The 27170-nt window shown below is 55.1% G+C and overlaps 1 protein-coding gene across 5 annotated transcripts; it reads right to left on the reverse strand.

The window, feature by feature from the left end:
• Positions 1-838: 838 nt before the first annotated feature.
• Positions 839-27098, reverse strand: LOC306665242 (solute carrier family 22 member 1-like). Of its 5 annotated transcripts, XM_079146589.1 has the most exons (11): positions 26518-27078; positions 21567-21670; positions 21010-21164; positions 18700-18868; positions 17315-17429; positions 17015-17121; positions 14248-14462; positions 11339-11447; positions 5302-5414; positions 4222-4321; positions 2021-2229 (listed from the first exon to the last, which is right to left on the reverse strand). In XM_079146589.1, the coding sequence occupies exons 1-11, from the start codon at positions 26926-26928 to the stop codon at positions 2163-2165; spliced, it is 1665 nt and encodes a 554-aa protein (XP_079002715.1). In that variant the 5' UTR covers positions 26929-27078; the 3' UTR covers positions 2021-2162. The 5 variants fall into 5 exon arrangements, with proteins under 5 accessions (XP_079002713.1, XP_079002714.1, XP_079002717.1 ...); XM_079146587.1 differs by lacking the exon at positions 4222-4321 and having other exon boundaries at positions 839-2229; positions 26518-27090; XM_079146588.1 differs by lacking the exons at positions 4222-4321; positions 21567-21670 and having other exon boundaries at positions 839-2229; positions 17315-17458; positions 26518-27098.
• Positions 27099-27170: the final 72 nt, after the last annotated feature.

Here is a 27170-nt window from a genome sequence, read left to right on the forward strand (position 1 = left end):
CCAGACTCCCCCTGAGGCCCCTTCTGCCCTCACCTGGCCCGCGGCCCACACACCCATTGCTTGGTGACCAGGGTGGGCTTAACTTTGTCTGTCACAGTGGGGGGCCTTCAAGGCCCATGGGGAAACCTCTAAAGGTTGCGCTCCAGGCACTGAAGGAGATGTCTGCAGTGGGCCTGGGGCAGTGACTGTGGACCCTCCCCTCCCTCCATCAACTTTCGGGGGTTGTCTGCTCCTCGTACTTGCCCCCCACTTGCTTTCTGTGTCCTCAGTGACTGTGAAGTCTGACACAGCCTTTGCTGTACCTGGGCTTCTTGGAGACCTGATGAGGGGCCCAGGCATGTTGGGCAATGCCCTCACCAGGGTGATTCCTGATGCCTGAGCCACACTACCAGGCTCTCCCAGTGTTCAATGCCACCCATCCCCCTGACCAACACATTTGGGGGTCCCAATGAACCCCCTTTCACCCCACCCCTTTATCTAGGTTGACCTTGGCTCAAGGGTAGGGGCAGTGAGAAAGCAAGGAGGGGAGGGTCTCAGGGCCTCCTCTGTGAACAGCAGGCAACCTTAAAGTGCACTCTATTTCCATGTTGAAGTTGGTCCCTGGAATGACCCTCTGTCCCCCAGAGAGCATGGACAGATGCCCACTTCACTCTTCAGACAAACCTTGCTGCCTGGCTGCCGAGCCTCCTAGGTCAGCTCTGCTGGGCCTGGTCTACAGGAACAGCCCAGGCCCTAGACCATTCCACAGGTCTACGCAGGGGAGGGGAGTCATTGTCTTAATGATGAGCCTCCCTCAGAGGCACTGCCAAGAGGGTTCCAAGACACATTAGAGGGCTGCTTTTGATACACATTTGAAAGATTTTATTCAAAGCCTATAATTCACATGTTTGTTACCAATAAAGAACATCATCATGACGACTGGAAAGTGCTAGACACAGGGTGAGGCCTTTGCTGGAGGGAGGCTGAAATGAAGCCCTGGGTTCTGTATGTTCGTGCATCCAAGATTAGGAAGACAAAGCCTTTTTGGTCCAGGACAAAGCTGCAGATTTCCAAGCAGCAACGTCCACTCTCCCCTCTACCCCTCCTACTTCTTTCCCTACTCTGAGTATGGAACCCAGGGTCTCACGAGCACCAGGCAAGTTCTCCACCACTGAGCTACACCCCCAACCCTGTCCGTTCTCGAGAGCCAACCAACGTGCTGCTTGGTACCATCTCCCACAGTCTCTCGGCCCCCAGCCTCCGGTCATTGCCTACCTTAGCTGGAACAGGCTGTGAGTGTTTTTAATACAACCACCTGCATGTTCTTCAAGCCTCCAGTCACATTAGGAATTTTCCCAGCGTACCCTGGAGACTGGCTAGAATGTTGTCTTTGTGGTTGTCTTTACCTGTCTCACGGGTAAAGAAATTTTAAATAGAAGTTTTTGTGTCCTCCAGTACTAAGATCAGCACGTAGCATCGAGGAGCACAAAACCTGTGGTAAAGTGAGCTCTCCTTGGTGTGTCCACTGAACTGTCTCACAGAGGCATTCGAGTTCAACTTCTAGAATCACAAGAACCAAAACCAAGACTATTGAGTCACTTATTCCTGGAATACAGGAGGGAGAAACTTCTTCCTAATGTGGTCTTAGTGCTTCTGAACTCCACGAGACAACAGTGGTTTCTTCCAGCACATGTATTTAAGCATGACTGGGATACTGTGCTGGAAGAGCTCCAAGTTTAAAAACCACTTCCCACCAAACAATCTACACTGAAAAGCTTTTGCAACATGGATACCCACAAATGCCAAGGCATTTTCTTCCAGAGCATGAATAAAACAACGATTATTCTAGGAAAAAAAAATTCTACAGAGGTCTTTTTTAAAGCAATATTTAAATTCTCTTGGATCTTCAAAATGCTTTCAGTAAGTAAGTACTTGATACCAACCAAACCAACAGTTCTCACTAGAAATGGATAAATAGAGAAAAGATAACCAGGGCTTTATAGGGATTTAAAAAAAAAAAGACAGACGAAATACAACAGAGCCCACTGAGACCATTTTTTTTAGAATTGAAATTAATTTGGGGGCAGGCAAGTCTGAGGGAAAACACAGAAAAGTGAAGTCTCTTGAGAATCCCTCCTCCCAAGGCTGTGTCTTCCCATCTCAGCTCCAGAAAAGCAGCTCTCTCAGGTGCCTCTGAGTTCTGAGGTTTGGACCTGAAGGTAAATCGTGTTTTCTCTGGGCTTTGCTTTCCTGTAGCAACCAGAAGTGAAAATTCAAGTTAAGATTAAGAAGCAGTCAGCAGGGGAGTTTGAGTTGCAAAGCTGTGTGCGGAACATCTCAAACGGAGAGAGAGAGCCAGGAGAGCACACAACAGGAAAATGGGGGCGGCAAGTGACAGCCAGGGACACGTCCAGCTTGCAGCCTGTGCTTGTCAGGTTTGTGAGCTGAGATTTATTACTATTATTATTATTATTTAAATAGATAGAAAAAATCAAAATGAAAATATTTTGTGGCACTTTTAATTGAAATTCAAATATCAAGGCACAGAGATAAACCTTTACTGGAAGCCAGGCCCACCTTCAGGTAGGTGTTGTCTAGGCTGCTTTCTGCCATGGGGCAGAACTGAGTCACAGCAACAGGCCTGCAGGATTCGCCCCCGGGTGGAAGGGCCCTGGAGCTGCTGCCTTTCCCAGGCACCTAACACTCGACACTCCACTTTGAATCTGGTGGCTTTGGGGGAACTGTCATTATTCCTTCATCTGTCCAAGGGGTCTGACAGCAATTGCAGGTGCTGCACAGGATTTGGGCGGATGAGGAGAACATGCCAAGTGCTTCCAGTGAGCTGAGCAGGCTGCAAGCACTCAACAAGGTCAGCCAGCGTCACCACTGAAGCCCATCCCTGACGTCTCTCCAAAGCAGGGACACGGGAGTCACAGAAGGGGTCACTCTGGGAATGGATTGGCTACTGCTTACGGAATTATATAGCAGAGAAGACAAACAATGAAATGACGTTTTATAAAATGGAAAAGCACCATGGAGAGCAGAGGGTGTGCGGGCTGTGGGACTCAGGCCAGGAGCACCCGGCTTCCCAGGCAGGGAGGACTGAGTAGTAAACAAAGTGGCCTCCAAGTGCCTGTTACCAAGTAAGAAAGCGACATATCAAACCAGATAACACAACAGTAGCTGAATAGTTCTACCACTTGAACCCCAAAGAAGGAAATCATCATGAACTGGGAAAGGCGTGTGTAGTTAAAACGGTGCCTGTCAATCATCAGCACTGAGCCATCCAGAGTTCTCCCAGGGGAGGGCCAGAGAGCATCTGGGGGAAGTGGTACCTCTGGCAGAGAAGCCTGGGCCCTGCTTTCATTACCTAAATCGAGACCAAGGAATCTGCATTTTTATAACTTCCCTTGTGATTCTTCCAAAGTTTTGAGAATCACTGAAGAAATCATACACTTTGCAAGAAGAATGGAGACAACCTGAGATGTAGTGAACACCCTCTGTGATCCAGGCACGAGAAGAGTCAGCCTCCGGCTTGGGCGACTCGATTCCACGGCAGCCCTCTAAGTTAGGGACGAGGTGCTGTATTACAGGGAAGGAAGTCAGGCTCTGAAGGGGTCAGTGACAATCCCACAGTCTCCCGACCCTGTCTGGGTCTAAACCCAGGGTACTTATGACTCCTGAGTCACTCTACTGCCCAGGCACCTGTGTCTTGCTACGAGACCCCTGGAATTGGGCCTGGAAAGGGACTTGAAAGATTGTTTCATTAGGTGCTTTTGCTTTCTTTCCTTTCTCTAGAATCTGAAACTCCACTAAAGCATCCCCCATCACAAGAATCAAGACTTCCAGCCATTCTTTGTAAAGAAAATCACTGAAGAATCTGAACCAGCAATTGCTAATGGGTCAGAAGATGGATTTAAAACATTCCAGCATAGTCTTAACCTCAGGGTGGGCCAGGGATCCTGTGGTCCATCAGTGACAAATGCAAATGGTTCTCTGGGTGAAGTTTAGAGCAGCTGCCCGTGGTGGAGGCACGTTCACGCTCTCTTCTTTCCTGACACCCTGTCAGTGGCTACTGAATTTCCTTTCCCTCTGTGGCAGCCCTGGAAGTACTACCGAGATGGACAGATATCTGTAAAGCTCTCCTAAACTTTTAAGATGGAAGAAATGGAGTGCGTGGCGTGAGATCGTGACCCTTTGGCGGGCAGGGCGCCATCTCCCCGCCAGCACCTGGGGCCTGACCTCTGCAGGTTCTCAGCATCTTCGATGGTCTCGGGCAAAGCAGCTCCCTTGGTCTCCGGAAGGAGCAGCGTCATTCCTCCGGCCGTCAGGCCCAGCACCCCTTCAAGGGAGAGATGTCAGGTGGCGGCGTGAGAGCACAGACAACTCCGGCTTCAGAAATGTTCACGGCCCACCAAAGACATGTCAGACGGGGGTGGGGACACTGCTTATTGTTAAAACTGTTCAGAAAAGAAAACAATAGGGTAACCGAGGAAATGCCAGAGAAGGAAAGGGAAACGTTGCCTCTGTCCTTCCACAGACGTATGAAGTTTCACAGTAACTGACGTTAAGGATTAGAGAGGATCTGTTGACCCACGTGGACCCAAGGACACGGTGAAACTCAGTTTTGACTAGTTGTGATAGACGGAGCTGATAGAGACAGACAGACACGAATACAGAGCATAACCAGGATATGTGTGGGCACGAGGGACCCCTCGCTCCCCGTTCCTCCCACCCTCCTCGCTCCCTCCCTCCTCCCATCCTTGTCTGTCCCCTTCCCCTCGCTCTTGCCTCCCTCCCCCTCTCTCTCCTCCCACCTTCCCCTCTCCCTGGCTGTCACCTGTGCAAGGTGTTCTCTGCCCAGTAACAGCCTTTTGCTCTCTAACAACTCGGTCAGCGGGTCTTAGAGCCCTGCGCTCAAGGTTGGGGGAGAAAGGGCAGCTTCCTGCTCTTTCACTAGCCCCACTTTATCAGCAATAAAGCAGATGTGGCACTTTGAGGCCCGCTCGCTCCGTTTCTAAGCTCCAGAGGCAGAAGGGGTGAGGTCCAGCCCCTGCAGAGCCCCATGCTCACTGATCACAGGAGGAAGCAGGAGGCTGTCCTAAGGCCCATGGGGTCTGTGCTCGGGAATGAGTGACTGGATTCAGGAGCCATCAGATATAAATCTCTGGCCATTTCCTAGAAAAGGTATCTTATCTTTCCCAAGAGACGGCCGAAGAGCACGTGCCGTCCTCAAAGTGCATCAGCAAGCACGTCGAGGACTCGCCCTGGGCCCTGCAGGCTGGAAAGCAGGGGTGGTAGGCCTCACGAGAGCTTTCTTACCGAACAAAACGAGGGGCAAGCCTTGCCAAATCTCCATCAGCCTGAAGACCAGGAAGGGGGTGAAGATCCCTCCCACGTCACACAGGGCGGAACACACCATCACCCCAAGGTTCCTGGGAAAAGACAGAGAGTCAAAGGGTGGCATCCTGTGATCTGGTTTCCCAAGAGTCCCTTTCCTTATCTTAGAGCAAACAGAAGTGCCGACTCCTGTGAGGGTCCCGGGCTCTTCAGGGCTCAGCACTCCGCAGCCAGCTGCAAGGTCCAGGAGCAGCCTCTGGACCAGAGAGAACAAGGGAACTGCCATTTGCACATTGGTCAAGCTGTAAGGGTCAGAGTGCGTGCGTGTGTGTGTGTGTGTGTGTGTGTGTGTGTGTGTACACATTAACTTGTGTTAATATTAAAAACATTAAGATATATAAATGCTAGGTCTTTCAAATTCTGCATTTTTCCATTTTATTTTGCCACTCTGAGTCCCGTCTCGTCTTTTCTTTACTGAACCTACTCTCTTTTGTACTGCTTTCAAGTTGGTTTTCATTTCTCAAATGCTTTGATTTTTTTCATTTCTGTTTCCTTCCCGAGTGGCTTCAATTTCTTCTCTCATTTTGCTCTTTAATCTCTCTCCCAGGAACGTACACCTTCGCTCTAAGCTCTTACTTTATAGTTAGTCATCTCTATCATTTGCACGATGTGCAGGGAAGGAGTTCAGCCCTCCAGGTCTGCACGGCTCTGTCCCTTCCAGTAGGGAGTGTGCTCACGCCCTTCAAGGTCACACTCCGCCTGCCCCAGGCTTGCTGTCACGGTGTCCTCGCCAGCCATCTTCCCAGACCTACTGGCCTCCCTACATCATGACTTTCAGAGATTATCCTGCTTTAAGGGAGGCTTTTTCCCTCTGTTCTAATAGATTTTGTGTGATTTCCACAGGAGAAAAAAAAAAAAATGCACCATAATTTTTTTTGACCCTTTTAAGAAAATAAATGTTAAACAAAAAAAAAAATTAAATGTAGTAGAATTTAATAAGTTCTTGGTAACGAATTTGAAGATGTTTGAGATAATAGATTCCATTTGTTAGATCAAAAAGGGATTGATAAATAGCTGGAGCTGAGAAATAGCTTTGACTTCTGCTAAAATTCGTGAATCCAGAGCTTTCTGGTCAACCTTGCACTGCTCTGTAATCTCATGCTTCTCTTTCTCCGTGGGAAGCTCTCACCTTCCTGGTGTCTGGGCTTTCCGTTTCTTCTTGAAGTAAACAGTGAAGAGTTTGGGGACTTTCATATTTCTGATGTCAGATTTTTGGTGGTGGCCATGACACATTTCTACTGTGTTCTATGCTGAGGAACTCGATTGAAGAAAAGGGGTCAGGTCGTGAGTAGCAAGCTACTGCTCATCTGATCCAGGGAAACCACCACCCTCTTGCCTCTGTGACCCTGGTGAGGACCACCAGGAGGGTCCCAAGAGTGTCACTAGCTCAGTTTCCTCGCGAGTTGACCGCCGGGTGTTCGTTGTGACTGCCCAGCTCATCCTTCACGGGAAGCTTCGTCTTCGTGGGAAATGGTCACCCAGGCTTAACCACCCAGGGACCATCATTCTTGTCACAAATACCAAGTGGTGTTTGTGAAAGTTAAGCAAGAACCTCCTTCATTTCCCTTCCGACCTTGGGTCTGGCAGCTAAGTGTGTGCTCTTGTCCATGGCCTTTCTGGAACACAGAGCAGACCAGGAGAGCCAGGTGGGCACAGGGCTTCAGCAGCAGGGGGCTTCCCGCTCCCGGGCGTTTAGCCTCAGGGTTCCCTTTGTAACCATGCCAGTGCCCCCCGCTGCTTGGCTCCATGTTTCTCCTCCACAGTGTCTAACTTCTTTGCTTCTTCACCCACCATCTTGCAAGATGGGAAAGAGCAAGAAAACTTTTTGATAAGTGCACAGCAGATAAAAAAGAAGGGAGCTCAGCCTTTAATTTAAAATTCAGATTTCTGTGGAACTTCAGGGCATCATTCTACAAGAATCTGGTGGTTGGTTAGCGCAGCTGTAGAGCACACTGTGGCTCCTGTTCTCAAGGAGCTCACAACACAGAGAGGGAGGGAAACGTGGAGGCCATTTTCCAAGCAAGGCAGGCACGTCGGTGCCCATGGGCGCTCTTTCCTGTGCTGCGGAAAGCTGGGGTTTTAGAAAGCTGTTCAACTCAGAAGCCCCCGGGAATAGGGTCAAAACGGTTCAGATAGTATGTGACTGAATTTGGGGTACTTAAAAAGTAACAAAGTAACAGAAGTGATCCTTTTTTTGTAATTTAGATTTAGTTCAATTGACTACAAATATTGGAATCTGAATGACTGTGTGCGCATGTGTGTGTGCATGCGAGTGTGCGCATGTGTGCGGTTTTAAGTGGTTTCTGAACACCCAGTTTCCCTTCCTAGGTCCTGCGGATCCTCATCACCCACTCTCTGCATAGGAGTCAGGGCCCCTTGGGGGTAGGTTACGTGATCTTTCTCCACAAAGAACCAGACACTTGGTACTCACTGTGGTTTGAATAAGTGTCCCCCAGAGAATCATGTGTTAAAGTCTTGGTCATCAGCTTGTGGTGCTGTTGGGGGTGGGGAATTCTTATGGGGTGGGACCTAGCAGGAGAAGGTGAGGTCACTGGGATGTGCCCTTGAAAGAGGTAATGGGACCCCAATCCCTCTCCTACCCTCTCTCTGTTTTTGCCTCCTGGCTTCCTTGAGGGGAACAGAAATCCCCACCATGCATTTACTCCATGATACACTGTGCCATTTTATCCCAAAATAACAAGGCCAAGTGCTCATGACTAAAACCTCTGAAACGATAAGCCAAAATAAACCTTTCCCCTAATTTGGTTGATTATCTCAGGTATTTTATTATAGTAACCCAAAGCTCACTAACACAGCATCTTAGACAGTTTATATTCTGAGCCAGTCTCCTGGGACTGGTGGCCATGACAATGGAATTATTTGTCCCAACTCTTTTAGACTCTGGACTCAGAACTGCCCGTGTAGAAGATTTTCTCTTTGCCTTCATCTCTGTGCTCAGTCCAAACAATGTTATACAAATGAGAGTCTGAGACAGGGCCTTTTGATATAGGAACAGGCAGAAAAAAGAGAATAATTCAGGGTCATCACTGTAAGGCTCAGAGAAGTGCAGGTTTGTAAGATGAGGTTGGGAGCTAGGATTTTCTGAGAAACCATTTATATGCTGACAAAGGGAAAAGAAGAATCTATGCACAGGAAAAAGGTTTATGGTAACACACTAAATTCTAACAAAAGTCAAGTTAAGATAATGGCAATTTTTAAAACATCAAATAAAATGGTCACTTTTACAATTATAATGCTCTTCATTTAAAACCAAGTCTCCTAAGACAGATGGCAATAATGCCTTGCAAAGATGCTCGACATTACTAGGGATTAGGAAAAAGCAGGGCCGTGATAACACCACCGCCTAATGGCTTAACACCGACTTTCCCAAACACCGATGAGGCCACGGAGCAACTAGGCCTCTCACGGGTGAGGTGGGAATACAAACCGGCGTGCCCTTTGCAACGGCTGGGCAGTTTCCAGTAAAGTTGGACACACACAGATCACAAGACCCAGCAATCACACGCCTAAGTTTTACCCAACAGAAATGAGAACATATGTTCATCCAAACGCCTGGACATGAATGTTTACAGCAGGCTTATCAAACTCACCCCAAACTGGGAGGAGTGCAATGGTCAAGCAACGACATCCGCGTACTGGTGAACCGTGCGGCAGTAAAGATGCAACAAGGCAAACGACCCCACCCCCAGCGAAGGTGAAAGGAGCCAAGCAACAAAGACTATGGGGGGCGGGGGGGCGGTCTTGCCATTTCCTTTACAGAACAGCCGGGAAACGTTAACACTGTAGGGACAGAAATCAGATCTGCAGCTGCCAGGAGCTGGAGGTGGAGCGAGAAGGAACTTGAAGCCGGGGGATCTAGAAACACCGGGGGCCGCCGGAAACAGTCTCCGTTGTGTGCAGGGCTTCCAGGGCTGAAGAGCCACACCATCGGAACTTGTGTTAAGGAAAAGTAGATTGGGTCTATGTAAGCCTCATTTTAAAAAATGAGTTCTTCAGCACCAAAAGCATAGGCAACAAAAGTAAAGAGAGAGACCCTGGACCACATCAGATTAAAAACTTCTGTTTTTCAAAGGACACAGTTCACTGAATAAAAAGGCAACTTAAAGAATGAAAGGAAATGTTTGCAAATCATCCATCTGCTAAGGCATCAAGATCCAGAATATATAAAGAGCTACTACAATCAACAACAGCAGCAAGATGGCCAGAGGGCCCACTTTAACAATGGGAAAGTTCTTCATTAGACTTTTCTTCAAAGAAGGTAGATGAATGGCACAAGTAAATGAAAAGACGTTCAACACTACTAATTACTAAGGAAATTGAAACCACGATGCGACTTCACTTCAACCCCACAGGTGGCTGCTATGAAAACAAAGAAAAGAAGCGCTAGTGAGACTGTGGAGAAATTGAGACCCTGTAGACTGTCGGTGGGAATGTAAAACGGTGACAGAGGTTACCCAAAACTTAAAAGTAGGATTATCACAGGAGCCATTTGTGTTAGTCAGCTTTTCATCAAAATACCTGACAAGAACAACTCAGGAGAGGAAAATTTATTTTGGGCTCGTGGTTGCAGAGGTTCAGTCCATGGCTGGCTGACTCGATTGCTAAGGTGAGGCAGCACGTCCTGGTGGAAGGGCGTGGCAGAGGAAAGTGACTCAGCTCAGGCAGGAAGGTATCAATCAGCCACCACATGGATTAATCCACCAATTCAGTTATAGCTCTTATGATCTGATTTTTTTCACACCTGATTAACACAGGAGTTTCTGGGGGACACATCATGTCTATATCGTAACACTAATAATTCCACATCTAGATATGTATCCAAAACAATTGAAAACAGAGTCTCCAAGAGATATCTGTGCACCAATGTTCATAGCAGCCCTATTCACTTCCACCAAAATGTGAAAGCAACCTAAGTGTCTGTTGTCAGATGGATGGATAAACAAATAAGGTACCTACACATAGTAGAATATTACTCAGCCTTAAAAAGGAGGGAATTTGAGTCTGTGCTATAACATGGATGAATCCTGATGATATCATGCTAAAATAAGCCAGTCACAGAAACTCTGTATGATTCCACTTAGATGAAGTTCTTAGAGTAATGAAATCATAGCGACAGAGAGGGACGGTGGCTGCCGGGCTGGGGAGTGGGGAAAGCGATGCTATTTAAAGGTACAGCGTCACCGCTTTGCAAGGTGGAAGGAGCTCTGGAGATGGATCACACAACGTGAACGCCCCTGACGCACCCGCCGAACACTCAGCGAGCTTTCAGGCCGTAAATGTCCCATTTCACTATATTTTTTGAAGTTCCTCAGTTTACAGAGCAGTGACATATCTGAGTGGAGAAAGCACACGTGTCCAGGGCAGAAGGACACGGTCCTTGTCCTGGGCCTGCACTTTGTAGCTGCGTGACCCTGGAAAGTCTCGCTCCCCATCTGAACCTCGGCTTCCCCGTATACACCTGGGGACAAGGGTTCTCAATGACACGTGGAAAGGCCAGCCGGAAGCCTACGTGCGGAAGGCTCTGTGTCACTATCCGGCGTCAGCTGTTTAAAGGAAGCGACGACAGAGGTGTCGACAGAGCGGCCAACACCCACACACCGGCTATCCCTGAGGCGCAGCTCAGACTCAGCGTTCCCGCCACCCGCCCGCGGCTCCATCCTCCGTCCCAGAAGCCTCTGTTCCTGTGTCACCTGTTTGCAGAGCCCGCATGCTCCCCGCCCCTGGCCCACTCCAGCGGCCACACTTCACCTTCTCTCTCATAACCAGGGCACCTTCTCTTTGACACCCAACCCTACCTCTCAGAGTGTGTGTTCCTAACAGTGCCCAGCATCCAACCGACCAGCCCTTGGGGACACGAGGAAACACCTGGAGAAGGCTGGTCCCCGTGCCCCTGGCCGGCAGGAGGCTGCCTCCGTGTCCGCCCCCGCGCCTGGCTCACCTGATAAACGTGGGGTACAGCTCGGTATTGACCAGGCAGACCATCTGCAGCACAATGGTGATCCCCATTCGGCCCAGGCACGCCACCACGACGTTCAGCCAGTGCAGACCTGCAGAGAGACACACAGGGAGGCTCTCTGGCTGCTGAGGGAAGTCATGCGGGCTGGGTTGGACCACGAGGTTGTTCTCTCCCACCCTTTCATTTTCAGATGAGTGCACCAAGCCGGGGAGATTTCAGAACCTGGCGGTGACACGGCTGAGAAGACTCCATTCCTTACCAGAGAAAGGAATGGGTTTCGAGGCCCGGCTGTGCCTCCTGACAGTGGGACCGAGCTGTTGGCACCTTTGGGGTGGCTATAAAATGGGAATGATGACAGCCAGCGTCCAGGTTGTCATGAGTCTTAGAGATGATGTGTGTCATATTCCCACTGTGACCACAGGATTTAAAAGCTGACCTTTTGATGATCATAGAATAGTGTCACCTGCTAGCACAACCCTGAAACCTTAGGACAGATGTGACGGAAGAGCTCCCTCAGGTCATCCCTGAACAAATCCTCTATCTATGTTGGTCTCCAACCAAAACATCTTTGATCCCTGAGACAGCTGCTGGGAAGCCCTCACCCCATTGGGGTGACCACGGTTATGGGCATCCCAGGAAGGAACACAGACACCAACAACCCCTGCCGTCCATTCACCTGCATGGCCCCCGACACCATGATGCAAGTGTCCCGAGCCACACTGGCTCATTCGAAGGCCTCTGAGGCCATAGACACTGCACGATCTTGGCCCCTGTCCCCAGACACTGGAGACTTAGGGAGACTCGATTTGTGTCACACAGATGGTGAGAGCTTCCCAAGGAGGGGGGCTGCTCACTGCATGGACACAGCTCAGGGTTCTCTCCGGAAGCCCGCTGAGCCTTGGCAAGGCCCGCACTCCACCCAGCCTCCACAAGACGGGAGCGGAAGGAGATGCTCCTGGGGAGGGCCGGGCAGGTTTTCCTGGACACACACGCCTCACTGCCCTCAGAGAACAGGTGTGCCCACCTTGCCCGGCTGGCTGGGGCTGCACATTACAGCAGCCAGAGGGACACGTTCACATCAAAGTCAGACCGAGGGACTCCCACCCAAAGTCACCAGGCTTTCCTGCTGCGCTTGGCGTACAGCCCAAGGCTGCTGCCTCCTGGCTCCCTGGGGACCTCACTCCGATGCTCCCCGCGGTGCCCACACGCTGTCCCGGCCCTGCCCTGTCCGTCCCCATCCGGTGACTGTCACTCACACCCTAGGAAGCGTTTCAAGGCCTCTGTGTCCGCCTGTCTCTGACGCCTAGAGAGGCAGGAGCTGCTCAGGCCCGCCCTGCGAAGACTGAGCAGACCGGGCCCTCAGCACCCTCCTCGGGCTCTCAGAGTTGTCACTTTTTAAGAGCCGCCCCTTCCTCCATCTGACCCAGGGGTCCCGAGAGTGGGAGGTGGGGCGTACGGGGGACTCCCTCCCTCTGACCCACTCTGCTCTTTCCCTCTCTGTCCTGCCCACTGAGCTTTCCTCCCCCGCTCCTCTGATCTCTCACCTTCCAGCCTGGTTCTTAAGAATACGGATTTTGCAGCTGGGGATGTAGCTCAGTTGGTAGAGCACTTGCCTCCCAAGCACAAGGCCCTGGGTTCAACCCCCAGCACCGCAAGAAAAAAGATAATACAGATTTCGCAAGACGTTTTGCACAATTCCCTGCAACAGGGCGGGTGGCACGACTCACCAGAGCCACCAAGCACAGGGCACAAGCAGTAAAGAAGGAGAAAGGAGCAGCTCCGCCCTGCATCGTTCACATCTCCAAAGCCAGCGAAAGCTAAAGGCAGCGTCCATTCTCAAATTCAAACCGAGTGAAGCCGAGCTGCCTGATTTTCCCCGCAGCCTGCTCCATCTTGGACTGTGGGAACCACAGACCTGCGCCCTGGCGAGGCCCTGGCGAGGCCCTGGAGAGGCCCTGGCGAGGCCCTGGCGAGGCCCTGGCGAGGCCCTGGAGAGGCCCTGGAGAGGTCCTGGCGAGGCCCTGGAGAGGCCCTGATGAGGCCCTGATGAGGCCCTGGTGAGGCCCTGGAGAGGCCCTGGCGAGGCCCTGGAGATGCCCTGGAGAGGCCCTGGCGAGGCCCTGGCGAGGCCCTGGCGAGGCCCTGGAGAGGTCCTGGAGAGGTCCTGGCGAGGCCCTGGAGAGGCCCTGGCGAGGCCCTGGAGAGGTCCTGGCGAGGCCCTGGAGAGGCCCTGGAGAGGTCCTGGCGAGGCCCTGGAGAGGCCCTGATGAGGCCCTGATGAGGCCCTGGTGAGGCCCTGGTGAGACCCGGCAAAGGGGACATGCAGCACCGCTGGGAGGAGGTCTGGCTGTTCTGGGGAATCTGTCAGGCGGTGTGGACTGAAGCCACACTGTGCCTCCGGGGGCCCAGCGAGTGTGTTCACAGCCCTGTGCCCGTGGGAAGCAGGGACACAGGTCCGCCACAAGGACATGTACAAGGACGCCCACCCCAGCGTTGCCCCCAAGGGACAAACACTGGAAGCAACAGGAGGACCTCCGAGCACACAGAAAGAAAGGAAGCGGGCCATGTGCCCTTCGGGACAGGCAGAGCTGATCTGTGGCCAGAGGCCAGGCGCCTGGGGCAGGGCTGTGCTGACCTGGTGTGAACAAGCGAGAGGGACACCCGGGGTGCTGGGCGGGCATTTGGCCCCTGCCGCCCGGGGGGGTCCCCAAACCCAGGCTTACCGGGCCACACAGTTATAAAGTGCTCGTTACGTGTTGGTTATACCCCAACTTAAAATTTAAAAAGAAATCATGAAGGAAGGTGACGCCCTGTCTGGTTCCAGTCTTGCCAAAGTTTCCACCCTGCCCACAACTCAGTCCCCTGGAAGCCGATGACGAGGGGCAACACACCGTGTGAGGTAAACAGCATGACCAAGCAGGCTGCCCCGGCCACCAGATTGGACACGGCCAACGGGTAGATGCGGCCGATGCGGTCAATGGTGACCAGGATGACAAGAGCCGCTGGGAACTCCACCAGTGCAGAGTAGAAGAAGTCCAGGTAGAGGTTCTGGCTGGTGGCCCCCATGTGCATGACCAGGCCCTGGTAGACCACGGCACAGGTGAACCTGGGCAAGAGCAGGGTCCAAGTCAGAGGCAAGCCCCGCACAGGAGGAGCCATCCAGGGAGGGCGCCCCGCCTGCTGGAGGGACGTGGGCACTTGGCATAGAGGGTGAAATTCAGGAAGGGTGCCATAGAAGGGCCCTGAAGAGAAATTTCTTCATGAAGCGAGAGGATGCCTCACACCCCAAGGCCCCTGGGGATAGAAACAAGAGCTGCTGCCGTGCACAGCATTCTTAGACATCTGACACTTCTCCCAGCACAACACATGCCCAGCCTCCTCTAACAGGCCAACGGGCTCCCAAAGAGGCAGGCAGGAGAAGGCAGTCGTGAGCAAGCACTTTCAGGCATTACACTGCTTTATAAGCTGTGTGACCTTCAGGAAGTTCACTGACCTCTCTGGACCTCAGTTCTCTCATCTGTAAGTGAGATAATAAGAGTCTCTGACACATTGAGTTTGTCTCAAGCATTCACTGAGTTGACGGACAAAAGTGCCCATTAGAATTCCTGGCACACAGTAGGTACACAGAAAAAATGGGCTTTCCATGTTAGCATCATCGTCATCATCATCATCTTTGGGCGCTCCCGCACCACACCCCTGCAGGGTCCTCCATCTGCACGTCACAGGACCGCCCACTCTCCAGCCCAGTCTCGGCGGAGGCTGCTGTGTGTCACTTTGGAGAGAGATCGTTTTGGAGAGTAGCGACATCTTAGATCGAATCTGTGTCTACATTGTTCAATGAGATTTTGGTCAATAAGAAACCCTGGTCTTGTCCCAGCAAGCAAGTTGCGGGTGAGCCCCAAAACTGAGGTGGCACCTGCTGCTCCTCATTAACATGCCCTTGTGTTATAGTCTCCGCCAGAGGAGCCTTGAGGTGCTTTCTTTTCTTGTCCCAAATCACTACTGATTGGATAAAAGGGTCAAAAGAACAAAAAAGGAAGGCACACACATGCAACTTAGTGAGTTCAGAGAACCCAGCCACCCGCGCCACTCGGCCAGTCAGGAGGAACCGTCCCATCCTGCTGGTGAAACGGCTTAAGGGAAAAGAACGCGCAACTGGGATTTGCCTGTGGACTCACCAGGCGACAAATGAGCAGGGCTGCCACCTTCTGGCAGGACCCTGAACTGCATGAACATATTAAAACAACAGCAACCGAAAATCCTTGTGCTCGTGAGCATTTCCTGTATCTATGCCTGACTCTGTTCCCAGAGCGCTACACAAATCCTCTCTTTAATTCACCTGTGAGCTAAACACCGTCACTGCTCCTACTGCTGGTGAGGACGCTGAGTCAGAGACTGAAAAGCCAGGAGGTGGGCAGAGCCCCCAGGGTGCGTGCAGTAAGGAAGAGAAGCAGGTGGGGATAGAGGGAGACCGGGAGAAGGTGTCGGGGGCCTGATCATGTAAGCACTGGCGGGCCACCAAAGGACCCTGGCTCAGTTCCCAGTGGGTTAGGCAGTCTGTGGAGGGTGTCAGCAGCCAGTGTCCAGATGTGCCTGGATCGGGGTGGGTTTAAGAGAACAGAGGCGCCCAATGCCACCCTGGGGCGGGAGTGACCGGGGTTGAGGGAAAGCTGAGTCAGTACAAGTGAGCAAATAACTTTCTATCTGCAGGCTCCACACAGAGAGGCTGCAGAACCAGACACGAGCATCACAGAAGCCCACCAGCTGCCCCAGCTTTGCAAGGGCTCACTGTGTGGTCAGGTGCAGGACCCCAGGGCTGGGCAGAGCAAGGTGAGTTCAAGTCTAACGAACTTGATGGATTCCGTGGAACAGCAGTGTTTCATTCAACTCTCAGCAAACATCTACTGAGCGCCTACCATGCGCCAGGCACTGCCCTACTAGGTCAACTCTTGGTGCAATAGAACCTTACGTGGAAGTGCCAGCAACTCTAACTGGGAGGCAGAGCTGCCCCCATCAAAGGGGGCGACCCAGGGTCTGGCTGCTGGGCCCGGGGTGCCAGAGAGCAACTAAAGGATTGCTTAGTTTTGAGGCCCATGTTGAAGAGTTGGTCCAACAGGCCGAGGTCCCTTCTCATGCTAGCAGCTGGGAGAGGGGCAGGCGTGGGCAAGGGCAAGCGGGTGAACCCACGTGTGTGCGGGAGTTTTCTGACCCATGGATAAAGAGGGCACAGAGACCCTCAAGGGGGTCCGTAAGTTCTTAGATGTGAGGAAGGAAAGGCGTCTCCCCTTCGAAGGGCTCAGCTTGAGAGGGTTCTGCGTTCCAGTGACGTCCTTCCTCTTTGACAGCATCGGGGGGGAGAGGGATCTGAGGCTCCCCCACCTTCCATCAAGGCCTGGCTGCTGCCCGCAGAGGAGGCTCGTGGAGCCGAGGCGGCTGGACTCCTCCCTGTGCCCGCTCGCGCCCACAAGCATCCTCCCACCACAGCGGCCTTTCCCTGGGAGACAAGGCCTCTCTCTGCCAGAGCTCTGAGCGAGACCCCTGTACTGAGGCTGCTCCTCGGCCTTCTCTTCCTGCACCTGAACAATGCTGTGCACTTCCTCTTGCACCCCGTGTCGGGCAGCTCAGGGGTCTGGCCTGGGCAGAGGGCGAGGGCCTCACCATAGGTACATCAGGATGAAGGTGCGCTTCCTCAGGTTGGGCGTGCGCAGCAGGTCCATGAAGGAAGGGCTCTGCCTTTCGGTGACATCCTCTTCGAGAGAGAGGATCTAGGGGGACACCGATCATCACCCACTGAGCTGTGAGCCGGACGGCCCCTGGGTAGGCCACTGTCACTGCTGGCTGTCACACCCTGACCACGAGCACAGCTTCGCGGCTTCCCCAGGGACCCCCAGGAGCATCTTCTACGTCCTGCACCACCCCAAATCCGCGCAGTGAGGAACGCCGTCCTGGCTCTGCCACCTTCAGGTCAGCCGGAGGCAACCTCCCGTTCTTCCGGGCGATGTGGGCCATTATCTTCATCGCCTGAGTGTTTCTCTTCTGTGACAGCAGCCACCGGGGAGACTCTGGCACGCACCTGGGGACATGGGGCATCACCAGGTGGCACTCCCCCAGAACTCACCTGACTTAAAACGCTGAGGAGAGGGTGCCCCCCCCCCCAGGTTGGGACTGTGATTCCTCAAGCTGCTGGTGGATGAGGCCCAGAGCCATTGTGTGCTGGCCCGCGTGGTCCCATCATGAGCTCTGAGGGTCACTCATACTCAGGTGCACCTGCTAAGAGTCACAGAGAGAAGAGACCACAGCTCCCCATTGGTCTTCTTTCTGTGGAGCAGGGCCCATCTCTCCAGGAGCAGGGTCCCCAGATCTTCTGGCCATCACTGTGCAACGCTCAGGAGCCAGCTTTTGATTAGAGAGGCTGGGTCCACTCCAGCGCCACCCACAGATAAGAACTGTGGCGGAGATGCACAGATAGGCTATTCCCCTCTGTCGTTTCCTCTGCCCTCCTGGCCCCAGCTGCTTTTCCCTCCAGACCCTGCAAGCTGCCCACAGCCCTTAAGAGCAGCGCCTCGTTTGGACAGCTCAACAGCGACCCAGTGTGCATGCCTCCCAGGGACACACTACCCTGGGCAGCCCTTCTAATCATTCTTCCATAAATCAATTCAACCAAGATCAGACCCTACTCTGTGGCCGGGTCAGAGCCTTGTGGACGCCGGCATCACTGTGTAGATGACAGGGAGAAGTGGGTGGAGGGCCCAGTGCCGGCGCACCGAGCTTCACAGGGCTGCGGAGGCGGAGCCCTAGTGGCAAAATGACCCTGTTCCATGGTCTAGACACCATAGGCGGGTCCTCTCCAAGATGTCCCCGGGCTGCGGGGCAACCCTGGAAAGCTGCCTCCTCAGCCAGCAGGAGAAGGACCCCTGCGGCCGGCTCAGTGCGGGTGGCTGGGCCTCACGTACCCGCAAGGTGCACATTGAAAGCCCAGGCTGGGCTTTCACTAGGCTCCTGGATTTTCACTAGGCTCCTGGATTTTCGTCTGACTCATCGCATTGCTCTGGTCTATCTAGGGGGTGTGAGCTTGACCGCGCTATCTAAGGATAGCTCCCGATGTCATCGGGGTCATCTGGCAGTACCAGGACAGCCCAAGGGCACACATGGCCCATACGCAGTCTCCAGAAACAGCTCCGCGTCAGGCGTGTGGACACCAGGGCCCCTTGGCAGGTGGGGATGGGGATCTTGTGTGGCAGCAGGGGTCACGTGGCCCTCTGCCCCACTGAGCTGGCCCCAGGGCAGACAGGACGTGGAGCAGGAAGCCGTGCCAGCCCCTGCTGGCTCTCGGGGGGCATTACCAGTAGTAGAGCAGGAAGAAGAAGGCGGGCAGGGACACGGCCAGCTGGAGCCAGCGCCAGTGGGGCATGGCGTAGGCCAGCCCAGAGAGCCCCGCCAGCCCCACGGAGAAGGCCACCTGGTACAGGATCGCCACCGTCCTTCTGCTGCCCGAGCCCACGCACTCCGTGACTGAAACAGAGAAGGCGCCACTGGCTCCCAGGGAAGCAGGGCCAAGAGCCTCCCCTCGGCCTCCTCTCCGGGCCCTGGCTGCCCGCTCCCACCTCCTCCCCGCGTGGCCTCCGTCTCTCCTCCTCCCCAAGCCGCCCCTCCCTCTGGCTCCTCACTTACCTTCCACGTTCCTCTCCTCCCACACCTTCCCCTAGAAGCTGGACTCTCTCAGGGCCAGGGGTGCTCAGCGGCTTTGCCCAGGGGAGTGTCGGCTGGGGCTGGGGCTGTTGTGGGTGCTGGGAGGCTTCAAGGCCAGGGGGGCCTCACGCTCTCAATGGCCGGCAGCCCACGGAGGGACATTTAACACCCATACTAGGTTGGAGGGTGATCCGTGCCAAGGGGGACAAGCAGCAAGATGAAGGAGGGAAATCAGGAGCGTGGCGGGGGTGGCAGGTCGCATGGACGGAATTGGAGGAGATGGGGAGGAGGTGGGAGAGGCAGCCGCTCAGATGACCAGACCGCGCGGGCCAGGTGGTGGGAATACCCCGAGGCCTGGAGGGGGGCTGTGGAGATCCTGGAGGTCGCAGGGGCAGAGCGTGGAGGCTGGGGAGTGGGTCTGAGTTGGGGGCGATCCTGTGGGGTCTCGGGGCCTTACGAGAACTCTGCCTCTTTCTGGAAAGCCGTGTGGACAGAGGAGAACCGCGAGCCACCATCTGTTTCCAAAGGCTCCCTTGGCAGCTGGCCGTAGGTGCAGCCAGGGTGCCCATTTGGAGATGGAGCCACGGTGGTGCTGTGGGCCAGCAGAGGCCATGACACGGGTGCGGGTCTTGTGTATTTGGGAAATAAAGTCAATTTGGGATTCGCAAATGGATTGGAGCAGTGTGAGGCGAAAGGGAGACGTGGCATTGACAGCAACCTGTGTGGCCTGAGCCGCCGGGGTGGACACTGTGCCTATGCGGGTGAGTCTGTGGACGCAGCAGGTCTGGGATGGAGGAGGGTCACATCCTGGGCCCTTGGGGTCCTGACATGTAAATCAGGAGCCAAGAAAAGAGATGAGAACGAGCTTCCAGCAAGCAAGAGGAGAACCAGGGAGCGTGTGTCCGGAGCAAGTGGGGAAGCCCATCAAGGGACAGAAGTCTCCTAAGGCTCTTCCTTTATCCAGGGTAAAAGCCCACTTTGGCACCTGCCCCACGCATCCCCTTGAGCTCCTGAAGGTGAGACAGGCGCCTTATTTATCTCAGCACCCCAGCCCCTACCACTGCCTGCCAAGCAGCGTCAGTGACGATTAGAGAGGCGTCTGTGTGGCAGGCATTGGCCTGAGCCTGTCCTACAGGGCAAAGTCCCAGGAAGAGGGCACCATTGTCACTTCCATTTTGAAGTTTCTGAGGCACAGAGAGCCTATGTCACTCGCCCGAGGTCACGCAGCTGCTCAGTGCTGGAGCGTGGGTTTTGCCCAAGCTACTCCTCTGATCCACGCACCTCACAGTGCACAGGGAGCTCACAGGATGTCGCTCAACTAACCAAACGAAACCCCAGCTCATGGTGGTCTCCCAAGGCAGCACGTTTCTCCTGGCCCCCGTGACCTGCCCTCAGAAGGCCAAGCGCTAGGGCATCAGTTTTAGAGATGACCAGCCTGGCTGCTGCTTTTTTCTTAAAGAAGCAAAAATGTGGGTTAGCTTCCCCGGCCTGCCGTGCGCCACCCAAGGGCCCGGGAGACCCACGGGCTCTTCGCTCCACTCTCCTCCACGGGCGGCGCTCTTGCCTCGGTTCTCACCCATCGCGGAGTAAGAGGAACAGCTTCGAGGTCGGCCACTCCCGCCGCTTTACACCTCGATTTTTGAAAACCCGTGATGTCTGTCTCTTCTGTCGTTTCCCTCCTGACTCTGGAGTGTCCTTTAAACCCGCCGGGTTGGACGTCTTTCAAGGGGTGGCCGGCTCTTTCACGTGTAAATGAAAACTCGCTCCCACCACTCAGCTCCCTGTGCCCCCACCCACAGCCACAGAGGAGGAGGCCACACTACCCCTCGCCTGCCCTGTCGCTGGACACCCGGTTAGCGACCACAGCTCCTCCACCCTGAAGGCTCCTTCCCTGAGAGCCCGCCCGGCCCCTCACGGGCTCCACCCTCCCTGGGCCCAGGGAGCCCTCGGCCCCCGGGGATTACTCAGGGTGTAGCCAGACATCCAGCTGCCCTTGCTGACCATCCCCTGCAGCAGGCGGAAGAGCAGCATGGACGTGTAGTCCGGGGCCACCGCTGTCAGCACGCCCGACAGGGCCGTGACCAGCGAGGTCGCCAGGAGACACAGCTTGCGGCCGAACCTGCGGAGACAAGGAGGCGGGCGGGGGCTGAGCACGCGGCCACATCCAGCCACCTGCCTGCTGACACCCCTGTGCCTCGCCAGCCAAGCTTCTGTGTCTGAGGGGGACTCCCCTCGCTGCAGCCCCAGGAGTCTCTCCTGGCCACCTCCCCCTCCTCCAGATGACCGCTCGGCCCACAGCCTGCAGCACACCTCGCCTCGCTCCCCTTTCCCTCGGCCCCTGTCCCATCTCTGAGCCGCACCTGGCTCCCCCTTTCCCCACCAGGCAGCCCCACGGCAGCCCAAAGCTGCCTCCATGTCCCCTCTCCACCACCCTCTGCAAGGCGCTCCAAGTGGCCACGTCCTCCACCCCTGCCCCATCTCCTGGCACGGTGGGGACTTGACGGTGGCAGCCTCCACGCACCTGTCTGCGATGTAGCCGATGCCCAGGGACCCAAGGAAGAAGCCCAGGTTCACGCAGGACTGAAAGAGGTCCACCTTCCAGGCGTCCGCGCACACCAGGTTAAACTGCCCGCGAGACCCAGAACAGAAGGTCGCGTGAGCCAGAACCACACGTTCCACCCTCCCCCAGACAGGCCAGGCCCCCGAGCAGCCTCGGGCCGTCCCTCAGCACAGCTTCCTGAGACTCGAGACAGCTGGCTTCAGCACATGCCAATCTCTGATGCCCTCAAAGGGACATTAGCTACAGCAGCTGTGGTCAGGTGCTTTGCCATTCACAGTTGACCATCAAAGGACACAATGACTTTGGAAACGGAGCAGGAACAGACAGGCCTGCTCAGGAGACGTGGCTGCCTTAAGTTCTCTAGAAAGAAAGCAAGCTGACGGCTTTGCCCAAAATAAATGGAGCAAAAGAAACACAAGATGTTTCCCAGAGCCAGTTGAGGATCCTTCGTGAATTTAATTAGACAAGTTCCGCCAGCGACTGGGGACGTTCTGGCACGGAGTGGCACGGGAGGGGCAGAGACGGAGGTGAGGCGGTGGGGCGGCTAGGGCAGCTGAGTGAGTCGGAGAAGTGGGAGGAGACCCCAGGGCCGGAGGTGACGGAGCGGGAGGCAGGATGGGGAGAGGGGGTAGTGGAAGCGAGGCGCCTGCCTCCAGAGCCCTGAGGGAGAAAAGCAGGGGATGGGACCTCCCCCCCAGAGCACAGGGTGACACACGCACATGCGCAGGGACCACTGCCACTTTAGAGCTGAGTGAGACCCACAGAGGGGCAGCCTCCGGGAGCCTGAGGGTGGGAGGCAGGAGCCGGGCCCTTCCTGGGCCTCCTTCCCTCCAGTCTCCCTCTCTGTTCTGCTGGCTTCCGGTTCGTGGTTCCAGCAGACAAAGTGACACCGGGGTGTGGGATGGCAACAGGTCACTGGGCAACTTGGAGCCTCAGGGTCCCCATCAGAATCAGGCATGTGCACCTGTCCTGTCTCACCTGTGAGCCCCAAGGAGTTTCACTGATTTTAAGGAGTTTTATTTATCACACCGCCCACCTCCAGAGCTGCCCTCGGTCAGACACTCAGAGCCCGAGGCTGAACCCGGCCAGCGCCTCTGACTGGCTGAGGAGCCCTCGGCCCGAGCGACGCGTTCTCTGCAATACAGTGAGGACTCCTCTTTACACCGACTCTCAGGAGCCAACAGGAGCCTGGCCATCAGTCGTCCTGTCCCGTGGGAGTGATGAGATGCTGCTCAGTGTCACGCTCATCCCCTCCACCAATCCGTTTATTTCCTTTGAAATGCGACCTGAAGCACACCTTGCCCTGGGGCCTCCCCCAGGTGGCCCTCTCAGGATGTCATTCTGCAGCTGTGCAGCCCCTGGTTTTCCTGCCGCCAGAGACTCTGCCATCGGAAGATGCAGGAGAGGCCATCCCTGGTGTTACTGGCTGTCCCAGGTCTCTGTCTCCAACTACCAAGAGTCTGCCTGAACTTCCCCCATATCAGCCAGGATAATGGCCCCTGGCCTCTCTCATCCCTTCTGGCTGCCATTCTGGTTTCATTTCAGTCTTTGCAAGTCTGTGCCTCCGTCAGTTGCCCCGTCCCCTTCCTGAAAGTTCCATGGCCTCCCTGCCTGGGACTGCGCGCACAGCCAGAAGGCCCCCTGGGCTGGAGCAAGTGGTCTGTTTCTGTCTCACTTCTGATCCTGCCACCCACAAGGACGGACACAGCTGAGTCATGAGGGGGATGAGTCCCCAGAGACCTGCAGGGACAGCGACTCCCTCCCTTCCCGAGCCAGCCCTCCACCACACCCAGGCACTCGTGTGCACCCTGCAAACACAGGCCTGGCCCACAAAGAGGCCCGGGCGGCACAAAGGACAGGGCCAGACAGGTGTCCTCAGCCCAGTCACTGTTCCTGCTGGGGTTGCACCAAGGCCTGGCCACCCTGTCCAGCACCGGGCGTTGTTGTCCACTGCCTCCTCTCAAGAACCACCCAGGCCCTCGCTCAAATCCCTCTCTGTGGTCACAGTGGGAATGCAGGTAGCTGCACAGGCCGAGGCAGGCCAGGTGCACTGGCCTGACCACCCGCTTCTCGCTAGGTGCTCATGCCTGGGCTGGGATGGGGCTATGGCTGAAGCCAGGCACAGAGCAGACCCTCCTGACAGGGAGTCAAAGGCCAGGGGACATCACGCCCCTTGCCCAGGGGTCCTCCTGACCCTGGTCCCCAGGCCTTGGAGTGGGAGTTGAACTTGCTGTTCAAACAAGGCCATTCATCTTCCTGCCCAAGCCAGTGCCAACGTCCAAGGCAACACTAGGTTAAAAATTAGTTCTACAGAAACGAACGACCGCAGTCAATCCCACAGGAACCACGTTCGGTGTAGGATGAGGATTGAGGAGAGGGCAGCTTGAGAGCAGCTGGAAGGAGATTAAAACTGTCCAGGGCTGGTTTCCATTGCGCTTCCGCTGCCTCCTGCAAAGGAGTCCCAGCACCCAGCAGACTCAGGCCAGCACCATGGACATGCTCCTGAAAGTGGCTCCTCCCCACTGTCCCTGCTGGGCACAGTCCCGGGACCCTAGCTCTTGGGGTCATCTGAAGGCCCCTCTTTCCCCACACGTAGCTGATGTCTTCTACAAAACCTCTGCCCCTGCCTCTGTCCCCTCTGCTCCTTTCTGCAGCCTGAGCGCATCACCTCTTCACCTAGTCAAGCTGCTGCTTCTCCTGGGTCCTCAGCCCAGTGCTCAGTGGCTCCCTTTGCCTGCTCAGGCCAGAACCCTCAGCCAAATGGTCCCCTCCTTCTCTCTGACCCACAGCCACTTCCACACGCTTGTAGCATGTCATCGTTTCATCATGTCATGTTGATTGACATTTCTTGTCTGGGCTCTTTTCCTGGCCGCCTCCTGCATCTCCCTGTCTCTTGTGAAGACTCAGATCCTACCACCAACCTGCTTCTAGACCATTCAGTGGGTCTAGTTAGGAGTGTCTTGTTCCCTTTCCTTAAATAAGACCAAACCCTAAGGCCCTAAGGTAGTTTTGCCAGATGTAGCAAAGAAAAATATGGAGTGCCTGGTTAAATCCCCAATTTCAGATAAGCAATAATCTTTTTAGTATAAAAATATTCCATGTAACATTTGCATTCCCAACCCCAGTTATCAATATAAAATATCATGCAATATCCAGCATATAATTATCCTAAAAAACAAAAGTACACTCTCTAGCTAGGTCCAGTGTCCACGCCTGCAGTGCCAGCTACTCGGGAGCCTGATGCAGGAGGGTCACTTGACTCCAGGAGTTTGAGACCAGCTTAGACAACAAAGCAAGACTTCGTCTCAAAAGTTTTAAAAAAATAAATTCTACTCTCTGAAGTTAAACTATAACAGGGGCCTCCTATTTTTCCTGGGAACCCTAAGGATGCCATACAATGACCCCAAGGCGAGAGGCTGCCCTTGGAATCGACTTAACAACTCCCTGGAGGCAGCACAAGTCTGCTGACCCTGACCCTTGACTCCAGCCGTTCTCCAGGCCTGGACTGACTGAGCGCCGAGCCCCGCCTTGCCGGCCAAAATGCCCCGAGGCCAGCTGGGAAGATGCGGGGCGCAGCTCGGCAGGGGCCCCCCAGCCCGCACCCTGCACCCCTAGCAGACGTGGTCTCCTTCCCACCGCACCTCTGAGACTGCAGACTCTGAGGGGACCACACAGCTACTCCTCTGTCCCCTCAGCGTCACTCCTAGGGCTGGGACAGAGGGGGAGCTCGGAGCATGCCCAGGGGAAAGCAGACGGACGAGTGACTGGACCAGTGACTGGCCGGGTCCCTGCGAGCAGATGTCCTGGTCCCGGACAACAGACAGGTCCCCACCGTGGTCCGCTCTGAGTCCCAGAGCGGGGCATCCCGGGCAGGCGAGCCAGGTGACTCAGCTGCCACAGGGGATGCCTCGGAGACGGCATCTGCTCAGCAGCACACAGAGCAGCTGCTCCAGCTGAGCAGGCAGATTACTGGCCAGGTCAGGGGGAGGGACGCGGCCTTCCTCCAGGAAGGGCCCCAGATGTGTTGACCACCAAGGAAAGGGATGAAAGGAAGAAGGAGACCGAGAGGCCCTGGAGCAGGTGGGGTAGTGACGGACAGTGTCGGGGATGGGCCTGCAAGGCGTCACCCCCGGTTCTGGGTGTATGACGTCCCCACCAAAGCCAAGCCATTGCTCATGGCCTCTGAATTGGCCTGGCCTGTGGCTTTTCCAGTTGGCAAGCCCATAGAAGGTCCATAAAAGGAAAAAACTCTTGTGGTCCTTTTTACTAAAAGATTATCAAAGCAAAATTTTCAAAGAACCAATTAAATCATCCAAGCAAGGCCCCTGGGACACCACTGCCTGCCCCCCAGGACACACAGGACCCCAAAGCATGACGTGTTGATACCTGGCCAGTGCCCTCGCAGTTCTCAGCTGAATCTTGCAAGTGAGGCAAGTTCTTATGACACCAGTTTGATGAGAAAGACTCAGAGAGGCTGAGTAACCTACCCACTGATGCTCAGCTTATAAGGAGCATGTCTGAGATCAAGCAAAGGCAAGGCAATGCCACTCCATCTCAGTGGCCATCATTCAGGTGACCTGTCACCACTCAAGTGGAGGGTTTCACAATAGCAACCATGGGGGAGCACAGAAGTGAAGTTGCAGGCTCGGGAGAAGCAGGTGGGGCAGGAGTAGAGACCCTTAAGCGCCCGGTAGAATCTCAACCCTCAGTGCACCTGCTCCGTGCGCTCCCAGGGTATCAGCTCTCCTATTCCCAGAGTTTGAGGCAAAGAATGCAGCAGGCCAGGACACAGCGTGACACCGCGGCACGCACATGGAGCAAGACACTGCCCTCCTTGGCTGGACAGGATTCGTCCATCTCTGGCCTGTCCCTGAATCCTCCACATCACCCCAGACACAGGACCCACGCCTACCTCGGTGACGATGGAGGAGCCAGGAGTGTCGTACACCCAGCCGTGCTGGCAGGGGACGAGTGGCAGCTGGCTCCTGTTGGCAGCCAGGCTGGCCAGAGGGTCCAGGCAGCCGAGGGTGCTCTGGTTCCAGTCCACCGCATACTGCATGCACTGGCGGAGGGAGGCCTCACCCGCAGCCCCCAGGCTGGGCAGCGTGTAGTTCAGCTCCTCGGCCGGGCTCCAGCCGCATCGCCGGCTCAGCTCGGACACCCCGGGGCTCCGGCAGCGGTGTGGGGGGCTGAAGCCCAGGAAGACGATGCCTAGGTAGATGGGGGCTAAGGCCGTGGAGATCAGACACAGGCTCAGGAAGACCTGCTTCTGGTACCAGCCAAACTCCCCGACCTGCTCCAAGACGGCGTCCACAGTGGGCATGGCTGGTCGGCACACTCGCCAAGCTGGCCAGACCTGCTCTGGGCCACCGTGGCTGCCTTCAGTGTCTCATTTAAAGTACTTTGAGATGGTGGCTTGAAATCCAATTTCTGCCCAGGCACGATACACCTGGGAGCCACCCACGAGCAATGACCTTTGGCCCCACCGTGCCGATGTGCGGGCCAGGGTGGAAAGCACGAGGCCACGACTGTTTGCTCTGCTGGGAAACCAGTCAGCCCAGCACC

Source organism: Sciurus vulgaris, assembly GCF_902686455.1.
Source record: "Sciurus vulgaris genome assembly, chromosome: 7".
In the NCBI taxonomy this organism is placed as follows: Eukaryota; Metazoa; Chordata; class Mammalia; order Rodentia; family Sciuridae; genus Sciurus; species Sciurus vulgaris.

Bases quoted from the DNA above. Each gene is read 5' to 3' on its own strand.
- LOC306665242 (XM_079146587.1), bottom strand. From the start codon at position 26,928: ATGCCCACTGTGGACGCCGTCTTGGAGCAGGTCGGGGAGTTTGGCTGG. The intron at 17,122-17,314 runs GTGGCAGAGCCA...GTGTCCCCCTAG, and splicing joins TGCCTCCGGCTGACCTGAAG to ATCCTCTCTCTCGAAGAGGA. The intron at 11,448-14,247 runs GTGTGTTGCCCC...GTCTCTCTGCAG, and splicing joins CATGCTGTTTACCTCACACG to GTCTGCACTGGCTGAACGTC.